Source organism: Podarcis raffonei, chromosome 17 (genome assembly GCF_027172205.1).
Source record: "Podarcis raffonei isolate rPodRaf1 chromosome 17, rPodRaf1.pri, whole genome shotgun sequence".
NCBI lineage: Eukaryota > Metazoa > Chordata > Lepidosauria > Squamata > Lacertidae > Podarcis > Podarcis raffonei.
The window spans coordinates 35,797,121-35,811,705 of record NC_070618.1 but is presented as its reverse complement, the minus strand read 5'-3'; the positions used below and the strand labels follow the sequence as shown (position 1 = coordinate 35,811,705).

Below are 14,585 nucleotides of genomic sequence, written 5' to 3'. Positions count from 1 at the left end.
GCTGCGGTTAGGCCACGCCCGACACGCGGCTCCCGAGCCGGGATTGGCTGGGCGCGCGGAGGGCGGGGCCAAATCACAATGGCGACCACGCCCCTCCCCCTCCTTCCCGCTACCCCCAATTCATCTCCGAGGCCTCGTCGCCTCACGTGCGCCTGCGCGCCTGCCCCTCCCCCTCCCACACCTCCTCCCCTCTTTCAAAAGATAACCGACAAAAGCCGCGGCCTACTCGAGCTCGCCTCGCTTTCTCCTCAGGAAGCGCGTCTAAGCAGGCCCGCCTCCGCCAGCAGGTCTTCATTCGGAAGGCGAGAAATGGCTGCGGCCCAAACGATGCGGGAAGGATGCCGAACTCTGGCCCTTGGCCCATGAGCTCCGCGTTGCCTGCCCTGGCTGGCAGCGGCTCTCCAGGGTTTCAGGCAGGGAGTGTCGGATGAAGGGGGCGATGCTAATGGAGCCAAGATTTTACCCGCCGGACGTGTATGGCAGTACCTCGTGAGGCTCCACGGGCCGAAGGTTGCCTGCCTCTGCTCTACACGGACTGGCAGCTGCTCTTTCTCGAGGGTTTCGGGCCGGGTTGCTGTCCCAAGCCCACGTGCAGATGCTGCTGGGGATGGAGGCTGGAGCCTTCTAGCAAGGCAGACGCCGAGCAGCCGAGCCAGGCCCTTCCCATAATGTGAGAGCGCCAAGAAAACAAAGGAAAAATCCGTGTTCCTCTGGTTGCTAGTTGATGGTGGCCAAGGCTAAATTAAGCCATCGCCCAGATTCCTCTCAAGTTTCCTGCATTTTGACTTTACAATAAAGGGTAGTTTGCTTAAGTTACGATTTTATATTAATCTTGATCACTCAGAAGTAGAAAAATGTCTGTTCCCCTGAAAGGTGGCCCCTACTAAGACTTTCATTGCTCACATACAGGCTCTTTTAAGGAGCAATACGTGGTTTTGCTTTTTTTAAGCGTGTAAGCTTTGCAAAAACCAGTGTAAAAAAACAAAGGCTCTTAAAAATAACTCTCAAGTTTATGTACAGAAATGGAAACAGCCCAGATCCCTATTTTATACGTACCCTTCTTTGTTATGGATACATGCTTGGAAACTAGGCATGTTACAGCACTCTTCGTGTGCAAATGGAATCCAAGACATTAATCTTCCATGGAAGCATATTACTACACAATATGGAGAACAGGAGAAAAGGAGTGCATCTATCACAATTGGCAAGAACATGAGTGACATTTTGCTAGTTGTCCTAACTTTGCCATGGGTGGTTTATCAGAGGATGAAGCAACATCCAGCACTCCCAGTGTTAAAGATATACAAACTGGGTGCCAAATGGCTCCTTAAACCAAGGTTGCAGTTGCCAAAATGAAATGACCAGTTGGCATTTTTGGACGAGATGTGAGCTAGGTTAAGAGCTCTGAGAATGGGCACTTTATCCAGGAACAATCCACATACATATTGGCCTGAATGGTGACTGCTCCTGCTTAAAATGCACAGAAAAAGCATTATGGTTCCAAAAATTCATTCCGATTGTCCAAAAGAAATATAACAGAATTCCACAAGAATAGCCTATTAGTGTGTGAAAACAGTCCACATCCAAGGATTCCCACATGCACCTCCAGATGGTGAAAACATCAGGTACCATCCTTGCGCCCGGACATCTTCACTTGGTCTCAAGTGGTCAAGACAGGTGCCTAGCTGATTTTGCACCCAGAGTGATTTAGACTTGTATTTTTTCCCCATTCAACAATTGCCTTCCCATGTCAGATTTCACATGTTGCAATAGGACTCTATAGAGATAAAGCAGATCTGAAGGCAGAACTTGTGCAATGCAGCAAAACAATTTACATTCTGGTGCAAGGTAAACTCAAGTTCCTAATGAAAGGCAAACATTGCTTCTACTTGCATTATGAAAACTCGCACACAGAGCTTGCCCATTTGACCTTTTATTCCTTTCAAAATGAACCACTTATGCTTGCCCCTTTACAAACCTGCTACAGCACTTCCTGCAGGTTACTGGGACCAGTAATAACAGAACCTAGCTACCACCCAAAGCATAAGTACATAGAAAGAAATTGTAACTCACAAAACTTGGGAAAATGTATCCATTTTGATTTGAATTTCTAATGGACAAAGTCTGGGAATAGGATGTTAATAGTTCAGGGGGTTTGAGTTCTAGCCTTAGTAGCTATATGTAGTTTTATGAGGGGAGGTGCTTATTTGCCCAAGTGTACTTTTGGTTGACGTAGGGACATGGGTGGCTCTGTGGGTAAAAGCCTCAGCGCCTAGGGCTTGCCGATCGAAAGGTCGGCGGTTCGAATCCCCGCGGCGGGGTGCGCTCCTGTTGTTCGGTCCCAGCGCCTGCCAACCTAGCAGTTCGAAAGCACCCCGGGTGCAAATAGGGAAGGTAAACGGCGTTCCGTGTGCGGCTCTGGCTCGCCAGAGCAGCGATGTCACGCTGGCCACGTGACCCGGAAGTGTCTCCGGACAGCGCTGGCCCCCGGCCTCTTGAGTGAGATGGGCGCACAACCCTAGAGTCTGTCAAGACTGGCCCTTACGGGCAGGGGTACCTTTACCTTTAGTTGACAAGTCCCTCAACAGTCCATTTACCTGTGGATCTTAATTTAGGAGTTACTGATGTTATGTATTCTGATCACTAAATAAATTCAGAAATAGAAAATCATGCACATAGCTAGTTAATCCAAGTCATATGAAGGTTTCTGTCTTTCCCACTGAGGCATGTTGTTCTGCATTTCTTATAAAACATTTTTTTTTTTAGGTATGGTAAAATACCTATCAAATATACTCATTAAGTCCACACTTGTAATCCTTTGCTAGCTCTTGTCTGATGTGCAAGGAGTTGGAAGTCAATGCACCCTTCTTTAATGTTAACCAGCTGCTTACCCTAGAAGGTTGTATATGTGTTAAGATGATGATGTGCTGAAGAATGCAAGCTGAACACAACACTAAGTCAGTTACTGTTTCATTTTTATTAGAAGCCATGGTTTAACATATTTGGAATTCAAAGCACATGATGAATAGTTGTTTTAAGTAGTATTTAAATTTTACATCACTTGGTGTTAAGGTTTCAGACATTCTTCCAGTTATAGGTCTCATTAAAAGATTTTAGCTCAAGCGCTGCACAAGCCTACCCCAAAACGCACACTATATATAGCTAGCATTCACATTTTACAAATTAAATTAAACATTTCAGAAAGTGCTGTATCACAGGATTGAGCACCCACAATTCTTTAAATTCAGTTCACTTTTGAGCACTTTCCACTTCTTAGCCAGCCAGCCTCCTCATAAGTGCCTATATTCCAACAGTATTGAATGCACAGCCCGTAGTAATCTACTTGCTCCACTGCTGCCAGCTGATAGGTTCATTCCAGTAATGACACTTAACCTAATACGGAATGCAAGAAGACAAATTAGCACACAGAACTCACCGATTTAATGTGCTAAGTCAGTTAATACTCTTACATAAATCCAACCTAAACTCAAACCAATTGAGCTTACTGCTCCTGCTCCCTTCAGATACATCTAATTTAATGGGTTTTAAAAAATAAACAAACAAACCTGTCTGAATAGCTGAACAAGTCTCTGCAAGAGGCATCTTCCTCTTGTCCACTTAATACCCAGTAGCTATAGGGACCCTGCAAGAAAAGAATTGGTCAGTCACTATAGAAGGGCACCCTAGATATGAAACAGTCATATATGAGCATTGAGGCATGAAGTTCCTGGTTTTGAAGAAATAAACTGCTTATTAAAGTTAGAAAATTTAAATGGTTACTTCTGTAGCATCCAAATCAGTAAGTTTGTCACAAGTTTATCATGCACAAGGTATGGGCCACGCTACTTTCATCAAGTGCTGCAAGAAACAAGTGACCATATCTATTCGCTGCCATCACTTCTTGCACAAGCAGAACACTAAGCAATATAGTTGTACTGTGTGTGACTAATGAAGTACCAATTCACTAGTAACACGCTTCTGACCCTCTCCAATGGAAGTTTGAACTCCTATTTACTTTTGCATAGCCAAAAACAATTTGTACCATAGCCACAGTTTAATGGCACAGCAACACATAGCCATGCTTAAACTACTGAATATGAAAGCAAAGGTTTTTCTCTAAGAAAAATGTGTATTTACTTTGAAGTGGGGGAAACTGTTTACTTCGTAGCTCAAGTTCAGGATCCAAAGAGTAGTCCCTGTTCCATTCCATCACTTCTTTCAAGATAGTGTGGCCAACACTTTTTCAGGCTAGAATAGCCACCATCATCTCTTCTAACCTGTCAAAAACAAGGCAGTGTCACTTAACACAAGCACATTCAAATTCTCATTGTATTCAGATTATACATGTCTAACAGGATATTCCAAGCCTAGGTGATGCTGTTCACCTAGCCCTTGGGAGATTCCCCAAGTTATTAAAGTTCAGATTTTTCTCCCACTTTTAGATTCTTGTCCAAAAGCCACCATATGCACTAAGAATTGGAAAGTTTTACGTGGAAATAGAAGCCTCCCACACCCAAACAATGTTGCAATCGGAAGTCTTCCCAATTAACAAGTCCAAGGTCAGCACAAGGCACAATTACAAGATATTGGACAAAACAGCAAATGCAGCTGGATGAATCCAAGTACTGTTTGGCCAACTACCTTCCCTCTAAGTTTTTGAAAGCAAATCTCAAGTCGCAACAGCCAGATAGGCCCTCCCACCCCAGATAAAAAAAGGAGCAGATTGAGTCCAAGTTCTTGTGGGGTCTGAGGAGACCCCAAACTTGCCCAGTACGTTTGTCAAAGAAATAAGAATCAGTGGTTTGCTGTAGCCACAAGAATGGAGCTCTGTGGGAGGGAAGATGCAGACATGAGCAAAAAAGTTACCTCGAAATACAGGACTATTTCCACAAATGAACTAGCCAAGAGCAGCTTTCGTCTCACATGGATCGCACTGAAGGAGGCACAACACACTTCGGGGTCTCCAAGGACACTGGCTTCCACACGCTAGCAGAGAATTCTCACAGTGTAAGAACAGGACAGAGCTAACTACAGGTAGGCCCATCTAGGCCCAATATCAGTTCAGCCTTAACCCTGAACAAAGCCTCAAGGCCCCCCAGTTTCAAAAACTTCCTTCTCCACCAGCTCATCTGACAGCTGAAATTTTCCAGTTGTAGTAGGACACATTATCCTACTTTAGCATTTGTGTAAGGAGGCAGGTCCTTCCCAAGTCTTCCTCTCTAGCAACAGCAATACTGTGTACTACTATTGTAGCAAGGAGAACCAGCCCATTCTAGGTTATAACACTGAACTTAAATGTTTAAACATAGGGCACATCTTTCATCACACATGTTTTGGCTTGGTACCCTGTATTTTGGTCCCTCTGTAGTAGTGACTCCCAAACCAAAAATAATAATTTGCCTTCACTAAAGGCTCAGCTAAATAATTCACTGTTTGAAGACTAAGAAAGAAAGCCCAAGATTTGCAGGTAATACTGTATTGAACTCCACTGGGATCCTTGTTTGAAACACAAGACTCCACAGGTATTTCACCACCACCAGCCACTACCCAGATTCATTTCCCCAGGATAGCACTGGCACAGCTATAAACATTCTAGGGAATCATGTGTTGGTTTATGCAATTAGGGTAATATATATCATTTAGATACAAAGTTATTCAGATACAACATGACTAACAAGATGCTACAGTTATAGCTTAAAGTCATGCTAAAATATCCTATAGCCAGTTTAAGGAGCAGACAATGTTTCCACTTCCCCATGTTGACCATTTCCTGTTTCCACCATTTCACACCAACCGCTTAAGTATTAGTGTATGTCAAATTTATTACTTGGGTACCAACCCCGGGATTTACCTAGGTGAGGCCCAACATGCTTTCGCTTCCTTGTCACTAAGCTATCAAAGTTGTGCGGTGCAATGTGATGTCAAACGTCAAGAGCAGAGAATTGTTTCAGATGGGATTTTAATGGGCTTCGTAAAGCCAAAAACTCAGTACAGGAACTTCCTTATCCACTTCAAATACAATGTCAATTGAATTATGCACGTTTCTTCCAGTAAAAAAAGGACAATATAAACAAACATTTTCAAGAACCTCTCAAAGCGTTCAGTTTTGATTTCTGGATTTACTTTTTACAGTAAAATAGCTTTTTACTAAACCAGCGTGAATCATCTAATTCTTTTACTAATACCAAGGTGGTTTGCATTTGTTGCCCTCCCTTACTATGCTAAGAGTTGAACTCAAGTGCATTGCACTATTTCAAAAAAAAAGGTTTGCTCAGTTTCCAGCTGTTTAAAGTTGTAGGGCCCCATGTGTCACGTTAAAAGAAACCTTGGATTGAGAAAGCAAGACAAATAAAACCGATTTCAAAATTGCTTAAAAACCACTCTTGAAAAAACCAACTCTTGAGCAAAGTCTAAACAGGCCATCTTGTAGAGGAAGCTTTCGGGCTGCATGTGACAAAAGCTATATGGGGGAAGATACAAGTAGGTAACTAAACAAGATTCAGCGAAGCTCCAAAAATCTTTATAAATACGGCCATTGGAAGGACGATCTTGATTCAGGAAGGATTTTTACTCGGTGTGAGCTGAGGACAAGAAGCAGGTACAATCATAAAGGCACAAGCATATGGACATGTTGCAGCAATTCACCACTCCTAGACTTTTTTAGATTAGTGATGCTAGGAATCTCAGGCCCTCCCCCAGTTAGCACTCTGACAACTTTGCAATTTGAATTTAAGAGTTCTTTAAGGTCCAACATGCACTTAAAAGTTATTTACCAGTAATGTGAACTGAGGGCTGCAATGTTTTAGATCTGAGCAAATGGCAGATAAACAAAAAAGAAAAGAAACATCTTTGATACTGACAACTCAGTAGGGAGCTGTAGCTACTGTTGTTACTCAGTGTGAAGTCGGAACACTGATAGTTCACAAGCGTTTTGGCAAGACAGCATTTTCACTCCCTTCCCAAAATCCACTTACCTCAGTTGTCATAGTTGTCTCTGTAAGAGCCTCCTGAAGAGTAGCGATCGTTATAACCTCCCTGACTTCTGAAAACAAAGCATTTGTGTTTTATATCTGCTCACCTAAAACTGCACCTAAAACTGAACATTAATGATGCTCTCGCACATCAACACAATTACCTGCCGTAATCCCGGGAACCGCTGTAGCCTCCACTTCTGTTGTCGTATCGCCCACCATAGCTTCTGTCTCCACCACCTCCAAGAAGGAAAAAAAAAACATTTCAGTGACAGCTAAGCCACCAGCAACCCCACCCACTTCATTACCCCAATGCATGCAAATGTTTGTTTCAATCTCCTTATACTCACCTCTGGAATAACCACGGCCTCGCCCCCTGCCTCCAAAGTAGCCACCTCTAGATCCACGGGAAGACTTCCCTGCGTGATCAACTCTTATCTGGCGCCCATCTACAGACTGATAATGAACAAGTACTTTAATTATAACCATTGCTTAACTAGCTGATCAAACAAAGCAACTATTTACATGAATTTTCATATGCACATAACCAATTGTTAATAAAACATGACTTTTCACCAATTACTATTGCTCTTATTAAGATACTGTAGATCAGTGGATTTATTTCTAAATTGAATTCTGAAGTTCTCCACCTGTGTAGGTTTGGGTATCTGCCACTTGCATTACAAAAGATCTACAAGCAAAAGCAGCTATTCTGGAACTTGCACTCCACACAGCAAATTGAACTACTTAAAAAATACTTTTCCAAAGATAAGTCAATATTCTGAAAAACCTCTGGTAGCCTTAAGAAATGGAATCACAGACAGCAGTCCTGATGCTGAGATTCCTGTTGGGTGCAAACCCTGTAAAGGTGGGTGGTAAATAATCTGAGAGTAGCTTGTCTCAGAGTGTCTGGGCAACCTCAGCCAGATGGCCTGGGTATAAATAATAAACATTAGTATTATTATTATTATTTGAAAGTAAGAAGGGTAGTGGAAATGTGAACTAGCAATGCCACTCAATGAGCTTTCAATACATCTGGAAGAATGCAGGATCCAGCTTCCCAAGAAGAGCCGGATCCCAGGCAGCATGGCCAATAGTCAAATGTTGATAGAAACAAAAGTCCAGCAGCATCTGGAGGGCCACAGGTTCCTCGTCTGTGCCTGTTACCAATGTAGCTGTCTCTCACCAGCTTATGACATAAAAAACTGCTCACTTTGACACTAAATCAGAAGCATCATCACTGCATGTGCTTTTAGGTAATGTGCATACACTGCAACAGCTCCCTACTATTGGGTTGACACTTGCAAGAAAAGGCCATTTTCTAATATAGTTTAATTAAGGGCATTTCACAAAAACTAAAATCAAAGCAGTATGGTTCCTGGGAAACTGTCTCATTGTATTTTAACCTGTATTCTAAATTGGTTTCCCCATTACATTTTTATTGTTGGCTCTGGTTGGGGAATAAAAACTTATTATTATTTAATTAAAGCAGCCAGGACACAGTAGGACAACAGATCACACCACAACAAAGTACTCACCTCTCCATTCATGGCTCTCATGGCATCTGATGCATGTTCAGGATTGGCAAAGGTGATAAAGCCAAAGCCTCTTGATCTCTGGGTCTCCTTATCCTTGATCACAACAACTAAGAACAGAAAACAAAAGTAGCTAAAATTATCCAATTTTATGTTGATCCCAGGGGAAAACTCCATCCCCAACACCACACTTGCTTACCTTCAGAAATGGGTCCAAAAGAGCTGAAATGCTGCTCCAGGCCTTGCTCATCTGTGTCAAAATTCAGACCCCCAACAAACAGCTTTCCTTCTTCAGAAGACATAATGGTGGTAGGGAGGAGTCTGAAGAAGAGAAACGTGCACAACTGTGGATCAGAGGTCTAATACCGGAATAATTCCACTACAAGAATTTGAAGAACCACCAATGCTTATTGCAGAGCAAGTTAGCAAAATCCAGCTGCAAACAACCTGTCGTAGTCCATGAGGGAGAATTTAAAAGGCCCAACGCTCCAGAAACACCAGACACCGTTAATTATCAGTCACAATATTTTCAGTACTCTTGCTCTGTTCACTCAATTCATCAAGTGTGGCTTAATTCCTCCCCCCCCCCGAAGTCACCCTGCATGTGGTGCCACAACACTAAGAAAACCTGTTGCAGGTTTTATAACGCATGCTGTCCCCATCTCTTCCACCCACCCTCGCCTAGTCAAGCTCCATGTGGTTGCGCATTACTTCCAATCAGAAAAGGAAAGCTTCTCAGGGCCGTGCTAATACGTCCCCGCCCTTCGCGTCACAGCAGCAGTTGCTAAATCTGACCCACTTTAAGCGCCTACAAGCTTCGAGTTCAGGGCTACTGCTGGGCTTTTTTAAAAAAAATAAATAAAGAGGAGCAAGCTTTAAGCCACATCCCCGCCTCAGTTTCTATTTCAACTGCATGTTCCCGAAGGGAAACTCCTCAGCGGAAGGCGAGAGGTGGGGGTGGCGCGAGGGCGAAGGAAACGGCGCTTCCCCCTCCCCGCCTCGAGGCCGCCCTCCATTTCCCCGCCTCGAGCGCCATCTTGTTCACCCCCAGCTTAAAGAGGGGCAATCCGGACGACCAAAGATGGCGGCAGGCGAGGAAGGCCGCTGCATGGCCTCGCCAGTGCGCCCCGCGCGCCCGCCGGGACCCCCTCCGCCATTTCCTTGCTCCGCTTCTTCTCATGCCCGCCCCGCCCCCCCCGGTTCCAAAACCAAAGCGCGCACGCGCGCCACCCCAGACCGCTGTTTTCTCTCTCTCGCGGCGCGAGGGGAACCGGGCTCCTCCGCCGCATGCGCACATCATCAGCATTCGGAACGCCGCTCCGAACGCGCGTGCGCTTTGGTGCCGCAGGCCCCCACTGCCACCCCCTCACGTCGTCGCTACCGAGGAACGGCCACCGTTACCTCGCTACTGACGTACTTGTTTGAACGGAAGCGTCGGAAACAACCCACCCCCGCACCGTGCATTTCACCGACAACAAAGGAAGCCCGCAAGACCGCCCCCCCCCCGCCTTACCGAAGAGAAGCTTCCTGGGCTCAAGCAGCTGAAAATGCGGCCGAGGCACCGCCCGCGCTTCGCTTATATAGCGTCCCGCCCACCGCGACCAATCACGTGATGGACGCCGCGCCTTCCTAGGGTTAAGTGCGCAAACTACGCATGCGCTTACTACGCACGACCGTTACGCCTGTGGTACGAGAGAGGTCGCTCCGACATCCGGGGATCCGTTCAACTTTTTCCCTCCAAAAAGAGATGTGCTACAGCATCCGGGGCCTTTGTTCGCTCGCGCGAGGCTTCCGCCTCCCCCCTCCATTTCACATAATAGAGACCTGCACTTCCGGTTCTGACTGGATTGTAGGGCGGGGGAGCGACTGCTTAATTGAGGCCGTGCTTTGCGAAATGGTCATTCTTGTTCCCTCCATTTCTGAAGGAAGGCTTTTTTTACGGGCAGGGAGGGAGAAGGGCCAGAAGGAAGACCAAGAGCGCCGACCGTTAAGGGCGGGACGTTTGACTCGCGCGTTTTGTTTGAAGCAAGGCGGGTTTTGTGGTGCCTTGAAAGACAAACTGAGGAAATAATGTGGGACCCTAAACAGGTTTCTTGCGGCCGAGGCCTCCGTGGACAATATTATTATTATCGGGAAATGTAATGTTTGACGTTTTACGATGTTTTTGCGTCCTGGAAGCCTCCAGAGTGGCTGGGGAAACCCAGTCAGATGAGCGGGGAATAAATCATTAATAAAATAATAATAATAATTCCCAAGTTTGCGGGGGCTGCCTCGCAGGGCTGAGGGGACGCGAAGGGCGAGGCGCACGTTCCGACGTTGGTGAAACCGATTGACGCGCGTAACGCGCTGGTAGCCCGCCTGGCCCTGGTTCGGGCCTTGGTGCGCGCAGGCAACCCCTTTGGCTCTCCTTTTCAACCCCTTTGCTCTCGCTCGGAGGAGGCTCTTCCCCCGCGGGCTTCTGGATACCTCCGTTCCCGAGGCCAGCAGCGCCCTTCTGCATATGTGGACGTAGGCCAGACGGTACCGTCTGTAGTCAAAATGAAAAAGCCATGGATAAAGAACGCGATTCCAGAAATTGCAATACTCGGTAGCACCGAAGCAGCCACCGTCAACAGCTTGCTCTCTATTCCGTGGACATGTTAGCTGTTCCTCATAAAGATAATTACTTAACTATTGCTTTCGGGAGCAAATTCCTACATATTTCTAGCTTTTCCCCACGACATTAAATTGAATGGACCACTTACAAATGGGACCCAGATAGCTCATAACTACTGAAATTCATCACCTCGTGCATCGTAACCTCAAAAAAGCATTACCAACCTTTTCATTACTAACGCAGGAAACCTGATACTATGAGATTTATGACATTGCCTTTTAAAAGAGGCTGTTGCCATGGTAGTCTTGCAGGGTTCCCGCCACTGCTCCATTTTCTGTCAGTATGCTTGGAGGACTTTGCATTAGACTGCAGTTTACTCCCTTGTGCTCAGACTTCAGTCCAAACCTTTATGTATGTATACCCCGAAACAAGTTCCACTGCATTCAATGTTGCTGTTCCTTTAAAAACTTGCACAAGGAAGAAATACCACTGAACATAGGACTTGCCCCTGAGTAAATTTGCATGAGAAGACTGTTGCAACAGGCACTGCTAGCTTTCTGGAATTTGTAATAAAATAACTGCCCTGCAACATGTCACAAAATGACAATTTTGTTGTGTGCTGTAAATGTATTCTGCTTGAACATCTTGGCCCACACTGTTACACATTACTAGAGGGTCTTCTCAAGCTGTAGCATGTTGTATTTATGTGGCAGTAGCCTTTCTTGCCAACCTAGCAGTTCGAAAGCATGTCAAAGTGCAAGTAGATAAATAGGTACTGCTCCGGCGGGAAGGTAAATGGCGTTTCCATGCGCTGCTCTGGTTCACCAGAAGCGGCTTAGTCATGCTGGCCACATGACCCGGAAGCTGTACGCTGGCTCCCTCGGCCAATAAAGCAAGATGAGCGCCGCAGCCCCGAGTCGGTCACGACTGGACCTAATGGTCAGGGGTCCCTTTACCTAGCCTTTCTTGCATCAATTTGGAAAACGTTTCCCTTTTAGAAAAAACACAGTTGCCTTATTATAGCATCTGATTAGCAACAGTGGAAAATAAATCTCAATCAACTAATGTATATGAAGTGGCAGTTTGTACACTCATGGATCCACTTGGTTTCCAGAGAGCTCTGGGGAGTTTTCTAGTTGGTGTGGCTGGCTCATATTTTGAAGTCCTAATAAAGCTGTGGAATACAGAGATGGTCTGGGCAATTGGCAGGATTTTTACAACACTACGAACGAGACCAATAGTGAATCCGATGGTGAAGAAGGCAGTTTCTGCACATGCTGTAGAGAGAAGTGAGGGGCAGATGGGGTTCATCAACTTGGGAAGGTAGTTCATCGGGGGGGGGGGAGAAAACACTGATTCTAACCCTCCACTGCCTTGCAGGCTATCTTAAGGAAAAGAAGGCTAAAGAGTAAACCCTACACAAATCCGGAGTGGAGTCCCTAAGGTGGTTGGATGGCGTCTTGTATGCCTCTTTCCTGCAACTCCTGCAGCCAAGCTGGTGCCAGACATATTGCTCTGCTTTCTTCTGGACCACATCAGCGAGGTTGAGGGAGGGGTCCTGTCGTCTGGGCAGCCCAGGACCTCCATGAACGCTGCCCAGGCTTGTGCCCTGGGGAGGTCACTTTGGTGCTGTAAATGCAGCAGTTTGACTTCATCCCCACAGCACACTCCATTGTCTCTTGAGACAGACAAATACCAACAACATGGTAACCTTAAGATTGGATTATTCTAATGAGCTTTATGTGAGGATGCCTTTGAATATAGTGCAGAAGCTTCAATTAGTGCAGCCTAACTTCTCATAGGTTTGAAGCAAGCATACCAGTACTGTTCCTATTACACTGGCTGCATATATATTTGCTTGCAAGCCCAATGCAAAGTGCTGTTTTTTACTTTTAAATCTCTTTACGGCTTTTTATGCCTCTCACAGTATAACCCTAGACTGTTATATCTTCACTTGAGGCCCATCTTCTGGTCTCCTCTGAGGGAAACTTGAAGGGTGATGACAAAGGAGAGGGCCTTTTCAGCTTTGGCTTCCCAACAGTGGAATGCTTTCTCCAGAGGTCTGCCCGGCACTCACTGACATATTTTCAGCACCAGGTAAAAATGTACCTCGCCCCCCCGACTTTTGATGGTCTGTGTTATGTTTTATTATTATTGTGATGCAAAAGTTTTCTATTGCAGCTGGGAAGGATTGTTTCAAATTACTGTAAAAAACATAAAAGTTTTATAATAATAAAAATAATAATAAAATGACTATTCATCTTTTATGGAATAATGTGCTCTTGTTTATGTTTTTAAATATAAGTTTCTTGGAGGCCTTCTTAGATAACAAGTGACTAATAAGTCAAAATTATTATTATTATTATTATTATTTCTTCATGTGTTCCATGTGCAGTTGTTTACATCCATATGCATTTGAGACCAGGTGAGCACATTCCAGCAGTCACTTTGTAAAAGTTACTGGTAGTGCTTATTGTTCTTGTATCATTCTCTTGAAAGATACCATCCTTGTTATGTCTTTGGGGAACGCCTTTGCAAGATTGTATTAATTTGCACACACATGCACTAGAATTCTTCACGGTTCAGCTCCTCTAGATTAATTAAAGCTCCCAATAGGTGGGTAGATGCATCTGGACATGCATCTATTTAAGGCACAGGCATGCAAATTATACAGACATAAAATCCCTTGGTGCCACTTTCCTTCCATCTTTCCCCTCCCCCAAAAATGCTGATAATATAGATGTCACTGAATTTTTTTTTTCTGTTTGAGTTGCAACTGTTCTGTAACAAAAACCAGCAGATCCATTTTAGCATTTAGCATTTTATTAAACATTAAAGTCTTTGTAAAAAAAAACAAAACTGAAAACTCTGAAGTTTACTAATATATCCTGCTTACTCTTTTAGAAGCCAGTGCTAGACTAGACAGGCTATTTCAGAGCAAATGAATGAAATCTGGAGTAGTAGGCCAAAAAGAGCTTTCAGCAGTACATAACGTGTGGTGGCGGAGGAGGGACAAAATCATTCTGAGGCAATGATTTGTCGTGTGCCACTCGAGGCACATCACACATACACAAGAGCACCCCAATTTTCATCTCTGAAATGTGGGAGGGTGTGAAGGTACATTGAAATACATCCACCACCATCCATCTCAGATCCTTCAAGGTCTAAAAGCTAAATACAGTGTACCTTGGGTTAAGAACTTAATTTGTTTCGGAGGTCCGTTCTTAACCTGAAACTGTTCTTAACATGAAGCACCACTTTAGCTAATGGGGCCTCCTGTTGCTGCTGTGCCGCCGGAGCACAATTTCTGTTCTCATCCTGAAGCAAAATTCTTAACCCGAGGTATTATTTCTGGGTTAGTGGAGTCTGTATCCTGAAGCGTATGTACCACTGTACACACACACTTTGCAAGGGTGTAACCTGGGTGGATTTGATTTAAATCACGATTTAAATCATGAGTCAGTAAGACTTGATTTAAATCAT

General features: G+C 44.7%; 1 protein-coding gene and 1 long non-coding RNA gene across 5 annotated transcripts; one reads left to right on the top strand and one right to left on the bottom strand.

The window, feature by feature from the left end:
• The first annotated feature begins 128 nt into the window (after window positions 1-128).
• LOC128405070 (uncharacterized) lies at window positions 129-2,667 on the top strand. The gene is made up of 2 exons (XR_008328223.1): window positions 129-2,226; window positions 2,570-2,667. It is a non-coding gene; the product is annotated as an uncharacterized LOC128405070 (long non-coding RNA).
• Window positions 2,668-2,958: 291 nt separating this feature from the next.
• On the bottom strand, window positions 2,959-10,146 carry RBM3 (RNA binding motif protein 3). Of its 4 annotated transcripts, none has more exons than XR_008328220.1 (9): window positions 10,020-10,146; window positions 8,706-8,827; window positions 8,510-8,616; window positions 7,322-7,427; window positions 7,136-7,211; window positions 6,975-7,042; window positions 4,138-4,277; window positions 3,567-3,643; window positions 2,959-3,393 (listed from the first exon to the last, which is right to left on the bottom strand). XR_008328220.1 is itself a non-coding variant. In XM_053371249.1 (7 exons), exons 2-6 carry the CDS (start codon window positions 8,806-8,808, stop codon window positions 6,976-6,978), a joined length of 459 nt encoding a protein of 152 aa, XP_053227224.1. In that variant the 5' UTR covers window positions 8,809-8,827; window positions 10,020-10,146; the 3' UTR covers window positions 5,943-6,581; window position 6,975. The 4 variants fall into 4 exon arrangements, 2 of the variants coding, with proteins under 2 accessions (XP_053227224.1, XP_053227225.1); XR_008328221.1 differs by having other exon boundaries at window positions 6,975-7,039; XM_053371249.1 differs by lacking the exons at window positions 2,959-3,393; window positions 3,567-3,643; window positions 4,138-4,277 and adding an exon at window positions 5,943-6,581.
• Between the last annotated feature and the right edge of the window lie 4,439 nt (window positions 10,147-14,585).